The following is a 13,723-nucleotide window of genomic DNA, read 5'->3' as shown; positions in this document are numbered from 1 at the left end:
AATGGGGATGAAGACCGTGAGCCTCACATGGGCCAACCTGATGACCCTGTATCCACCCCAGCGCTTAGAACAGTTCTCGGCACATAGTAAGCGCTTAACAAATACCAACATTATTATTATATTCATTCATTCATTCAATAGTATTTATTGAGCGCTTACTATGTGCAGAGCACCGTACTAAGCGCTCGGGATGAACAGGTCGGCAACAGATAGAGACGGTCCCCGCCGTCTGACGGGCTCACGGTCCGGTCGGGGGAGACGGACGGACGAGGACGATGGCGATAGATAGAGTCGAGGGGAAGGACGTCTCGTAAAAACCGATGGCGACTAAATAGAATCGAGGCGACGTACGATTCATTAACAAAATAAATAGGGTGACGGAAATATATACGGTCGAGCGGACGAGTACGGTGCCGTGGGGAGGGGAAGGGAGAGGTGGAGGAGCGGAGGGAAAGGGGGAAAAGAGGGTTTAGCTGCGGAGAGGTGAAGGGGGGGTGGCGGAGGGAGTAGAGGGAGAAGAGGAGCTCAGTGTGGGAAGGCCTCTCGGAGAAGGTGAGTCTTAAGTAGGGTTTCGAAGAGGGGAAGGGAACCGGTCCGGCGGAGGCGAGGAGGGAGGGCGGCCCGGGACCGCGGGAGGACGCGACCCGGGGGTCGACGGCGGGACGGGCGAGACCGGGGGACGGCGAGGAGGCGGGCGGCGGAGGAGCGGAGCGTGCGGGGTGGGCGGTAGAGAGAGAGGAGGGAGGAGAGGTAGGAAGGGGCGAGGTGACGTAGAGCCTCGAAGCCTAGAGTGAGGAGTTTTTTTTTGGAGCGGAGGTCGACGGGCGACCACCGGAGTCGTTTAAGAAGGGGAGTGACAGGCCCGGATCGTCTCCGCGGGAAGACGAGCCGGGCGGCGGAGCGAAGGATAGACCGGAGCGGGGCGAGAGGGGAGGAAGGGAGGTCGGAGAGAAGGCCGGCCCGGTAGTCTAGCCGGGATTTAACGAGAGCCTGTAGCGGTAAGGTAGCTGTTTGGGTGGACGGTGCAGAGCACCCGGTAAGGGCTCGATAAATACGATTGAACGAATCATCCGCGTTATTCCATGTACCCGCATGGATCAGATCATCCACGTTACCTCTCCCTACACACACGGATCAAATCATCCCGATCACTTCCGCGTACATACATGGATCAGATCATCCGGTTTATCGTCCCATACACGCGGATCAGATCATCCGGTTTATCGTCACATACACGTGCATCAGATCACCCGAGTCATCTCCACGTACGCGCATGGATCACATCCTCTCCCTTAATCCCGGACCGATGGAAAGCGGGATTTCCGAGTCTTCTCTCCCTTGGCCAAGCCAAAAGAATAATCGTCATCATCCTTATCAATTATAAACAGACTCGAGTCTCGGAACAATCAATCGGTCGGTCGGCGACGTTTATCGAGCGCTTACGGCGGACAGAACGACGTACTGAGCACTTGGGAGAATGAAACACCACAAGTGTTCGTTGGTACCTTCCCTGCCCCTCAAGGAGACAGTCATTGACGTAAATTACAGATCAATTAATCGATCCACGGGACTTATCGAGCATTTACCATATGCAGACCGCTGTGCTAAGCGCTTGGGAGAGTATAATATAACAGAGGTGACACATTCCCTGCCCACAAGGAATTTACGGCCTACAGGCGGGGAACAGACATTCACTCGATAGTATTTATTGACTTTATATCTACCCCAGGGCTTAGAACAGTGCTTGGCGCGTAGTAAGCGCTTAACAGATATCATCATTATTATTATTGAGCACTCACTGTGTGCACAGCGCTGTACTAGACATTCATATAAATGATTAAACGCGGGATACGGACAGAAGGGAGGCAGCGTGGCCTAGTGGCTAGAGCCCGGGCCCGGGAGTCAGAAGGACGTGGGTTCTAATCCAGACTCTGCCCTTTGCCCGCTGTGTGACAGTGGGCAAGTCACTTCGCCTCTCTGGGCCTCAGTTCCCTCATCTGTAAAATGGGGGTTGAGACTGTGAGCCCCACGTGGGATCGGGACTGTGTCCGATCTGATTTGCTTGTATCCACCCCAGTGCTTAGTACGGTGCCTGGCACAGAGTAAGCGCTTAACAAATACCATAATTATTATTATTATAAGTGCCGGGGGGGGGGGTGAATAGAGGATGCAAATTCAAATGTAAGAACACTTAGGTCAATAAGGAATTCCACTTTGAACCTGGAATGATTCTGGGGAGGGGGAATCCTGGGGTTCCCAGGAAACAGGGAACCTGGATGCGTCTCAGGGCGGGAGACGCCGGGGAAGAGGAGACGATGACGCATCGAGAAACCGGGGCGAAATCCTGCTCGAGAACCACCTCGCACCCTCTGTTTCCCTTGGCCGGCAGGGGCCGAAGCTGCCGTTCGATCAATCAACGGGACTCGTCGAGCGCTTACCACGTGCCGGGCGCCGCGCTACACGCTTGGGAGAGGCGCCGGTCGGGCCCGTACGGGCCCGGCAGCCACGGGGCGAAGGCCGAGGATTCGAGGGGCTGACCGCTGATTCTCTCTCCCCGTGTTTCGTTCCGCAGGCTGGAAGCCAGTCCGTTGCTTCAAATCGAAGTGGCTCCCTCCTCCGAGGTGAGGACCCCTCCCCGCCGTCCCCCAAATGGGGGTCCCCTCCCGCCGTCCCCACCCCTCCGATGGAGAATCCCATCTGGGAAGTCATTAAGGCGCGATTTGCTGTTCTCAGCGCCGTGCTTAATGGGCCGTTGCATTGGGTACGTCTGCGAGGGGCAGGGAGCCGAGAATTGGGCAGGAGATTTGCATTCCTCGCTGAAAAGTAAGTTGGGGCTGGATGGAGACGGGGGTCCTCGCCCTAGGGTAGGTACAAAGTCATCAGGCCGTCCCCCGTGGGGCTCCCCGTCTTCATCCCCATTTTCCAGATGAGGTCACTGAGGCCCAGAGGAGTGAAGCGACTTGCCCAAGGTCACACAGCGGACAAGTGGCAGAGTCGGAATTAGAACCCGTGACCTCTGACTCCCAAACCCGGGCTCTTTCCACTGAGCCACGCTGCTTCTCATAATGCTGAATTCAGCTTTCCAAGTGCTTAGTACAGTGCTCTGCACACAGCTTAATAAATACGAGTGAATGAATGAACGAACGAATGTACTGAGCGCTCTTTAGAGTCCAGTAGAACAATGAATGGACGTATTCCCTGCCCACAGCGAGCTCACGGTCCAGAGGAGATCCTGCCACGGGGGAGGGGACCGTTCTTTCATTCAGTCGTATTTATTGAGCGCTTACTCTGTGCAGAGCACTGTGCTAAGCGCTTGGAAAGTACAACTCAGCAATAAAGAGAGACCATCCCTGCCCACACCGGGCTTAGAGTCTAACTCGTGTCCATATCTGAAATGTATTTATGTCTATTAATGTCTGTCTTCTTTAGACTGTCAACTCATTGTGGGCAGGGAATGGGTCTGTTTATCGTTGCATCGTCCTCTCCCAGGCGCTTAGTCCAGCGCTCTGCGCACAGTGAGCGCTCAATAAATACGATCGTCTGACCGATCAGACCACACCGCTTCTCCGAGCTCGGCCGGGGCGGATGTCTCGAGGCCGTAAGCTCGTCGTGGGCGGGGAACGTGTCCGTTTATTATCCTGTCGTACCCTCCCAAGCGTTTAGGACAGCGCTCTGCACACATTAGGCGCTCAGTAAATACGATTGAACGAAAGAACGGTCCCCTGCCCAGTGGCAGGATCTCCTCTGGACCGTGAGCTCGTTGTGGGCAGGGAATACGTCCATTCATTGTTCTACTGGACTCTCAAGAGCGCTCAGTACATTCGTTCGTTCATTCATTCACTCGTATTTATTAAGCTGTGTGCAGAGCACTGTACTAAGCACTTGGAAAGTAGAATTCAGCAACAAAGAGAGACAAGCCCTGCCCCCACCGGGCTCACAGTCTAGAATAATAATGTCGGTATTTGTTAAGCGCTTACTATGTGCGGAGCACCGTTCTAAGCGCTGGGGTAGATACGGGGTCATCAGGTTGTCCCACGTGAGGCTCACGGTCTTCATCCCCATTTTCCAGAGGAGGGAACTGAGGCCCAGAGAAGTTGACATCAAACCAAGTAAACAGGCATCGATAGCATCAAAACAAGTAAACGGGCATCAATAAATAAACAGAATTATAGATATATACGTATCAAAACAGGTCAACAGGCATTGATTATAAATAAATAGAATTATAGATTAGAGAAGCAGCGTGGCTCAGTGTGGAAAGAGCCCGGGCTTGGGAGTCAGAGGTCGTGGGTTCAGATCCCGGCTCAGCCGCTTGTCAACTGTGTGACCTTGGGCAAGTCACTTCACTTCCTCTGTGCCTCAGTTCCCTCATCTGGAAAATGGGGATGAAGACTGTGGGCCCTGTGTGGGACAACCTGATTCCCTTGTACCCCAGCGCTTAGAATGGTGCTTGGCACATAGTAAGTGCTTAACAAATACCAACATTATTATTATTACGTATCAAAACAAGTCAACAGGCATTGATTATAAATAAATAGAATTATAGATATAGACATATCAAAACAAGTCAAGAGACATTGATTATAAATAAATAGAATTATAGATATAGACATATCAAAACAAGTAAACAGGCATTGATTATAAATACATAGAATTATAGATATAGACATATCAAAACAAGTCAACAGACATTGATTATAAATACATAGAATTATAGATATAGACATATCAAAAGTCAACAGACATTGATTATAAATAAAAAGAATTATAGATATAGACATATCAAAACAAGTCAACAGACATTGATTATAAATACATAGAATTATAGATATAGACATATCAAAACAAGTCAACAGGCATTGATTATAAATAAAAAGAATTATAGACATATCAAAACGAGTCAACAGGCGTTGATTATAAATAGATAGAATTATAGATATATACATATCAAAACAAGTAAACAGGCATTGATTATAAATAAATAGAATTATAGATAGGTACAGATAGACACGAGTGCCGAAGGGAAGGAGGGGAGGGGAGCGAAGGGAGCGAGTCGGGGCCAAGTGGGGGGAAGAGGGAGCCGAGGAAAAGGGGGGTTTAGTACAGTGCTCTGCACACAGTAAGCGCTCGATCATAATGAGCGAAGGAAAGAATGGGGTCCCTCCCCACCCCCCCACGGCCGGATGTCCTCTAATAATAATAATAACGTCGGTATCTGCCGAGCACCCTTCTGAGCGCTGGGGGAGATACAGGGTCATCAGGTCGTCGCACGTGGGGCTCACACACTTTTAATCCCCATTTTCCAGATGAGGGAACTGAGGCCCAGAGAAGCGAAGTGACTGGCCCACAGTCACACAGCTGACCAGTGGAAGATCCGGGAGTCGAACTCATGACCTCTGACTCCGGAGCCCGGGCTCTTTCCACTGAGCCACGAGCCCGCTGTGGGCGGGGAACGTGTCTTTTCGTTGTCCCCTCGGACTCTCCCAAGCGCTCAGTAGAGGGCCGTGCGCACGGTAAGGGCTCAATCGACCCCACCGATCGATGGGTCGGGTAGACGCCGTGACTTCAGCGTGGGGCCCGGGGTCTTTCGGAGGGAGGAACCAACGAACGCCCGACGGGGTGAATGAACGATCCCCCTCTCCCCCCTTCCCGACCTAGAACGAAGAGGGCAACGAGGAGGCCGTGGAGTCGGAGGACGACTTCGAGGAGATGAACCTCTCCCTCCTGTCGGCCCGGAGCTTCCCCCGGAAGGCCAGCCAGACCAGCATCTTCCTCCAGGAGTGGGACATCCCCTTCGAGCAGCTGGAGGTCGGCGAGCTGATCGGCAAGGGTCGCTTCGGCCAGGTCTTCCACGGCCGCTGGCACGGCGAGGTGGCCATCCGGCTCATCGACATCGAGCGGGACAACGAGGACCAGCTCAAGGCCTTCAAGCGGGAGGTCATGGCCTACCGGCAGACGCGACACGAGAACGTGGTCCTCTTCATGGGGGCCTGCATGAGCCCCCCGCACCTGGCCATCATCACCAGGTGAGAGCCCCTCGCCGCCCTCTCCCCTCGCCCGCCGCTCCCGGGCGGGCGGCGATGAGAAGCGCTCGCTGGGCGCCGAGCGCCGTCCTAAACGGCGGGCAAGAGACGGCGGTCCCTGTCGTTCGTTCGTTCGTTGGTTCGGTCGCATTTATGGAGCGCTTCCTGGGTGCGGAGCGCTGCGCTAAGCGCTTGGAACGTACAGTTCGGCACCAGGTGGGGACGAGCCCTACCCGGCAACGGGCTCACGGCCCACAGACAACGAAACGAAACAAGTAGACGGGCAGTAACAGTATCAAAATAAATAGAAATTACAGATATATACGCCATCATAGATAGATACGCATACACATACACGAGCCCACACGGGGCTTACGGCTTAATCGAGAAACGGCGTGGTGTTGTGGATAGAGCTCGGGCCTGGGAGGCGGAAGGCCCGAGTCCTAATCCTGGCTCTGCCGCGTGTCTGCTGTGTGACCTCGGGCAAGTCGCTTCACTTCTCTGGGCCTCAGTTACCTCATCTGTAAAAGGGGAACGAATTGGGACCCACCTGGGACAGGGATTGGGTCTAACCCGATCTGCTTGGATCCACCCCAGCTCTTAGTAGAGTGCCTGGCACATAGTCAGCGCTAACAGATACCGTAATTATTATCATTATTATTATTCTCTGGGCCTCAGTGACCTCATCTGTAAAATGGGGATGAAAGGTGTGAGCCGCCCCCCCCCCCCCCCTTGTGGGACGGGAACTGCGTCCAACCCGATTCACTTGAATCTGCTCCAGTACTTTGAACGGTGCTCGGCACACACTGAGCACTTAATAAGTACCGTAATTAATATCGATCGCCACTGTACAGACGAGGTCACTGAGGCACAGAGAATTCATTCAGTCGGTCACATTTATCGAGCACCTACCGTGTGCAGAGCACCGTGCTGTGTGCTTGGGTGAGTCCAGTACGACAGTAAACGGACACCTTCTCTGCCCAGAGTGAGCTCACAGAGGAGTGAAGTGACTTGTCCAAGTCCACACGGCGGAGGTGGGATTAGAACCCACGTCCTCTGACCCCCGTGCCCGGACTTTTTCCACTAGGCCAGGCTACTGGGTGAGCCTCGATCTTCCCCCTTCTACACCTTGAGCCCATTATGGGCAGGGATCGTTTCTATCTGGTGCTGAATGGTACTTCCCAAGCGCTTAATACAGTGCTCTGCGCACACTAAGTGCTCCGTAAATACGACCGAATGAACGCGCGAATGAAATTCTAGGGAAATGTAAGTCTTCCTTTAGACTGCGACCTCACCGTGGGCAGGGAACGCGGCTATCATATTGTTCTATCGTCCCCTCCCGAGCGCACAGTACAGTGTTCTGAGTACGGGAGGCGCTCAATAAGTACGATTGACTGACTGTGGAGCCGGGTCAAGGGGCAGAAGGGTCACTGATTTCTGTGCGTAAAGAAGCTCAGTAATAATTCGGGTATTCGGTGAGTATTTTGAGTATGTGAGAAGCAGCGTGGCTCAGTGGAAAGAGCCCGGGCTTTGGAGTCAAAGGTCCCGGCTCTGCCACTTGTCACCTGTGCGACTGTGGGCGAGTCACTTCACTTCTCTGTGCCTCAGTTACCTCATCTGGAAAATGGGGATGAAAACTGCGAGCCCCCCGTGGGACAACCTGATTCCCCTGCGTCTACCCCGGCGCTTAGAACGGAGCTCTGCACCTAGTAAGCGCTTAACAAATACCAACATCATTATTTACCGTGTGTCGAACGCTGCGTGAGCAACGTGGCCTAGTGGATAGAGCCCGGGCCTGGGAGTCCGAAGGACCTGGGTTCTAATCCTGGCTCTTCCACTTGTCTGGACCTGGGGCATGTCACTTCACTTCTCGGTGTGTGGCTCACCTGTCAAAGGGGGGGTGAAGTCTGTGAGCCCAGTGTGTTGAGAGAACAGGCTGGCCGAGAGTCAGCCATATTAGAACACTTTTTCGGACGTCGGGTGATTTTACAGGAACATCAAACTAGATAATTACCCGGTATATAGTATATGAATGCACAGTGATATGTTCAAGCCAATTACTTGGTAATTACAATTAAAATGGACCGGTAATTGGAAGATCGGTTTGCATGAAATGCAGAGTTGGGGCTCCCTAGGGAGGACTTCAGTTTAAAAGAGAGAGAATAATCAGGTAGGTGTTCCCATGACATTTCCCCCTCGTCTCTGTGAAACGAGAAGAGGTCCAGAATCACCGAGCTATCGCGTAAATGGAGTAATTACAGTGTGGTGACAGAAACTCGGTCTCCGGCAAAACAAGAGCGCGTCCGTGACTTTATCGGAGCGGAATCTGGAGTCCGGCGGAAATCGAATTCGCCTCAAACTTGCCTGTCCCGTCTCTCCTCCCGGTGGAGCCGACGTCGACAGCGAGGGCTGCGATCGATACCTATTAGCCGCTGACGCGACTGTCCGTCTTCTTCGAGTCCGAGACACCTAGAAAGGAATTGGGTCACCGAATGTTGGTTGCGGGTTGAATCCCATTCACGCGATACGGATGGGGAAACTGCAGCTGAGAAAGTGAGGCGAAGAGGGGGCGGCTTTCCTTATCGGGCGGGTCCGCGTCTCATTTTGTCTTTGGAATCGTTCCTTATCGCGCTGGGATGGCTTTTTTTTGGGTAATGGCATTTGTTAAGAGCTTACTGTGCACCATGCCTTCCCTCGTTCAGTCGTATTTATTGAGCGCTTATTCTGTGCGGAGCACTGTACTAAGCGCCAGGGGAGATAGAAGCTAATCGGGTTGGACACTTGTCCGTGTCCCCCGTGGGGCTCGCAGTCTTAGCCTCCATTTTCCAGATGAAGGAACTGAGGCCCGGAGAAGTGAAGCGACCTGTCCAAAGTCACACAAAAATGATAAGTGGCGGAGCCGGGATTTAGATTAGACCGTGCGCCCGTCAAAGGGCAGGGACCGTCTCTACCTGTTACCGATTTGTACATCCCAAGCGTTTAGTACAGTGCTCTGCACATAATAATAATGATGTTGGTATTTTGTAAAGCGCTTACTATGTGCAGAGCGCCGTTCTAAGCGCTGGGGGAGATACAGGGTGGTCGGGTGGTCCCACGTGGGGCTCACAGTTTTAATGGATTCGAACCCATGACCTCTGACTCCCAAGCCCGGGCTCTTTCCACTGAGCCCCGCTGCTTCTCTACCGCACATAGTAAGCGCTCAGTAAATACGATGGAATGAATTAGAAGCTCACTGTGGGCAGGGAACGTGTCTACCAACTCTGTTTCACTGAACTCTCCTAAGCGCTTAGCACGGTCCTCTGCACACAGTAAGCGCTCAATAAATATCACCGATCGACTGACTGAATAGGTGCCGTGACTTCAGCGTAGGGACGGCGTCTTTCCGAGGAGTCAGTGTCAAGATTAGTTCGGGTATGACCACACTAATAATTATGGTATTTAAGCGCTTACCACATGCTAAGCACTGTGATAGATACAAGACTGTTAGATCAGATGCAGTCCCTGTCCCACATGGGGCTTACGGGCGGAAGTTAAAGGGAGAACAGTTATTCAATCCCCATTTTTCAGAGGGGGAAACGGAGGCATAGGGAAGTAGCACGGCCTAGGGAGAAGCAGTGTGGCCTAGTCGATGGAGCACGGGCCTGGGAGTCAGAAGGACCTGCTTCTAATCCCGGCCCCGCCCCCTGTCCGCATTGTTGACCTTGAGCAAGTCATTTGACTTCTCTGTGCCTCAGTTCCCTCATCTGTAAAATGGGGATTAAGTCGGTGAGCTTCAGTTGGTACACGGACTGTGTCCAACCCGATTAGCTCCTATCTACCCCCGGCGCTTAACGTGGTGCCCGGTAAGCTCTTAAACAAATACCATTTTTTACAAAAGCTAGGTGACGGGCCCAGGTTCACTAAACTGGAAAGGGGCGGATCCAGGATTAGAACCCAGGTCTCAGTACCCCCAGGCCCGTGCTCTTTCCACCGGACCAAGCTGGTCAAGCTGACCATTGCGGTTGAAGAGCTAAGGTGTTTCCTCAGGAAGGACGCTGTTCGGAGCAGATTTCAGTGAGGTGAATCCCGCCAAACTCGGTGCTGCCGTTCAGTCGGAGAGGAAGGAGAGGCAAAACCCGATAATAATAATAATAACAGTAATAATAATTGGGGTATTGGTTAAACTCTATGTCCCAGGGACCGGACTAAGCATCGGCGTGGACACAATCCCTGTCCCACACGGGGCTCACGGTCTTCCCCATTTTATAGATGAAGGAACCGAGGCCCAGAGTTAGGGAAGTGACTTGCCCAGGGTCACACGGCAGATAGGTGACGGAGGCAGGATTAGAAACCAGGTCCTTCTGACTCCCAGGCCCGGGCTCTAGCCACTAGGCTACCTATGTCGGTGGTCTGGCCTGGATAGATGACCTAAGTTGGTCCTAAAAAGGCCAGACTGACCAAGGGGGGCTGTGGAAAACAAATAGACCCATTTGGAGAGCGTATTTTTTTTTTAAATTGTATTTGTTATGCGCTTCCTATGGGTCAAGCACTGTTCTAAGCACTGGGGTAGATACAAGCTAATCAAGTAGGACGCGGTCCGTGTCCCAGTGGGATTTACGGTCTTGATCGCCACAGTGTAACGGAGTTGGTGGACACGTTCCCTGCCCACGCTGAGCTCATGGCCAAAAGACCTCACAGACGAGAGACTAAATCGTTTCTCTTCTCTGTGCCTCCGTTCCCTCATCTGCATTCATTCATTCGATAGTATTTATTGAGCACTTACTATGTGCAGAGCACTGTACTAAGCGCTTGGAATGGACGGGGATTCAAGGCCTTCAATACGAGAAGCAGCGAGGCTTAGAGGAAATAACCCGGGCTTGGGAGTCAGGGGTCGTGGGTTCTAATCCCGGCTCCGCCGCTTATCAGCTGGGTGACTTTGGGCCAGTCACTTCACTTCTCTGGACCTCAGTTCCTTTATCTGGAAAATGGGGATGAAGACTGTGAGCCCCACGTAGGATAACCTGATTTCCTTGTGTCTACCTCAGCACTTAAGAGTGCTTGGCACCTAGTAAGCGCTTAACAAATACCATCATCGTTATTATTATTATCATACCCGTCCTCCTTCCTACTTAGTGAGCCCCATGGAGGATTATCCTGTTTCTTCCCCAATGCTTAGTGTAGTGCTTGGCACATAGTAAGTCCATGGCCTGAGAAGCAGCGTGGTGCAGAGGATAGAGCCCGGGCCCGGGAGTCAGAAGGAGACGCTTGTCGGCTGTGCGACCTTGAGCAAGTCACTTCCCTTCCCCGGGCCTCGTTGATCTCATAGTCAGCGGTCATGGGTTCGAATCCCGGCTCTGCCACTTGTCAGCTGTGTGACTGTGGGCAAATCATTCATCCATTCATTCGATAGTATTTATTGAGCGCTTACTATGTGCAGAGCACTGGACTAAGCGCTTGGAATGAACAAGTCGGCAACAGATAGAGACGGTCCCTGCCCTCTGACGGGCTCACGGTCTAATCGGGGGAGGCGGACGGACGGGAACGATGGCGATAAATAGAGCCGAGGGGAAGAACGTCTCGTAAAAACAGTGGCAACTAAATCACTGCACTGGGCCTCAGTTACCTCCTCTGCAAAATGGGGATGAAGACTGTGAGCCTCACGTGGGACAACCGGATGACCCCGTATCTCCCCCAGCGCTTAGAACGGTGCTCTGCGCATAGTAAGCGCTTAACCGATACCAACATTATTATTATCATTATTACAGTGGGGATTAAGTCTGTGAGCCCCCAGGGACTGCGTCCAACCCGATTTGCCTGTATCCACCCCAGCGCTCAGTAGAGTGCCTGGCACATAGTAAGCGCTTAACAAATACCGTCGTTATTCTTAACGAGTACCCAATTCCTCTCGTTATTACCCTCTGACACGCTCCGAGCGGAGACGTGCCCCGCCTCCCGGGGAACTGTGGCAGAAAGAAGGCAGCCAGGGGCTGGAGAACGGCATTCCAGCCGATCGGAAGCGGGGAGGCAGAGGGGAACGTTTGTGGGCCCTCGCTAACGTTCTCCAGAGAAGGCATTTATCAGGAAGGGCAGCGTGGGCCGGACGCTGAATGGCACCAGTGTTAGCCGGCCCTCAGTGAAGCAGCGTGGAGAGAAGCCGCCCTTCTGCTCCCATCGTGTCCCTTCTCTGAAGGCGGATTGTTGGTCGGGAGCGAACGGGGGTGGATGTAATTGTCCCGCGGACCGAGGGAGCCACAAGAGACCAGTCAATAAGGCCGAGAAGCCGCGCGCCCCGGTGGAAAGAGCCCGGGGAGTCAGAGAGTCTTTGGTTCTACGCCCGGCCCCGCCGCTTGTCTGCTGCTGCGTGACCTGGGGCAAGTGACTTCACTTCTCTTGGCCTCAGTTCCCTCCTCTGGAAAATGGGAATTGAGACCGGGAGCCCCGCGTGGGACAGGGATTGCGTCCAACCTGATGATAATTAATAATGATGATGGTATTTGTTAAGCGCTCACTGTGTGTCGAGCGCTCTTCTGAGCGCTGGGGTAGATCCGGGGTCACCAGGGTCACAGGCTTGAGCCCCATTTTACAGATGAGCGAACTGAGGCACGGAGAAGTTAAGCGGCTTGCCCGAGGCCACCCAGCGACCCGTGGCGGAGCGGGGGATTAGAACCCGCGTCCTCTGACTCCCAAGCCCGGGCTCTTTCCACTGAGCCACGCTGATGAGCTTGGATCTACCCCAATGCGTATTACAGTGCCTGGCATATAGTAAGCACTTATCAAATATCACTAGTTACGCGACCCCCCGAGTCTTGTTTTGTTCTGTTCTGTTTTGCTTTCCTGTCTGCCTCCCCCGTTTAGACTGTGAGTTTAGCCCCTCACTGGGCAGGGATTCTCTCTATCTGTTGCCGAATTGTCCATTCCAAGCGCCTAGTACAGTGCTCTGCACATAGTAAGTGCTCAATAAATGCTACTGAATGAATTAATGAATTAAACAGCGTGGCTCAGTGGAAAGAGCCCGGGCTTGGGAGTCAGAGGTCATGGGTTCGAATCCCGGCTCTGCCACTTGTCAGCTGGGTGACTGTGGGCAAGTCACTTCACTTCTCTGGGCCTCAGTTACCCCATCTGTAAAATGGGAATTAACCGCGAGCCTCACGGGGGACAACCTGATTCCCCTGTATCTACCCCAGCGCTTAGAACGGTGCTCTGCACACAGTAAGCGCTTAACAAATACCGACGTTATTATCATTATTAAAAAAATAAGGTATTTAGAATAACAAATGCTGACTGAGGATGGGTCTTTCTTGTGGCCTTCAACAGTTGCTTTGTCCTCCCTGGTAGTTTTGCTCTACCCCGGGTCATTTCAAATTCCTTCAGACGTGCGTCATCTCACACATAAACATGGAAGAGAAGAAGGAGGGAGAGAGAGACCGAATTAAATATAATAGGACCCATTTTATTAATTTAACAGAGCTCTGGAAAGCCCGAGGAGCCCCGCTTCCTTGGAAAAATCATGCTCAAACAGTTGTAAGACCGTTTTAAGACGAAATGGCTGCACTGAGCTAGCACTGCCTACCTAGAAGCGGGATGTCCGAGTGAAAGATCCAAGCGCTTAGGACAGTGCTCTGCACACAGTAAACGCTCCATAAATGCGATTGAATGAATGAACGAAAGGAGCCCGGGCTGGGAAGTCAGGAGACTGGGGTTCTGTTGCCGGCTCCGCCGCT

At 52.7% G+C, this 13,723-nt stretch overlaps 1 protein-coding gene across 1 annotated transcript in view; it reads left to right on the top strand.

Annotated features, from left to right (window-relative positions):
* Positions 1-13,723, top strand: part of KSR2 (kinase suppressor of ras 2) — a 294,653-nt gene that overhangs the window by 209,894 nt on the left and 71,036 nt on the right. The window contains exons 14-15 of the mRNA XM_039911188.1: positions 2,573-2,621; positions 5,659-6,026. Of these exons, the coding sequence (XP_039767122.1) occupies positions 2,573-2,621; positions 5,659-6,026 (417 nt within the window). The remainder of the gene's footprint in view (positions 1-2,572; positions 2,622-5,658; positions 6,027-13,723) is intronic.

This window comes from Ornithorhynchus anatinus, chromosome 2, assembly GCF_004115215.2.
Source record: "Ornithorhynchus anatinus isolate Pmale09 chromosome 2, mOrnAna1.pri.v4, whole genome shotgun sequence".
NCBI classification, from domain to species: domain Eukaryota; kingdom Metazoa; phylum Chordata; class Mammalia; order Monotremata; family Ornithorhynchidae; genus Ornithorhynchus; species Ornithorhynchus anatinus.
This window is presented reverse-complemented; position numbering and strand designations above follow the sequence as displayed.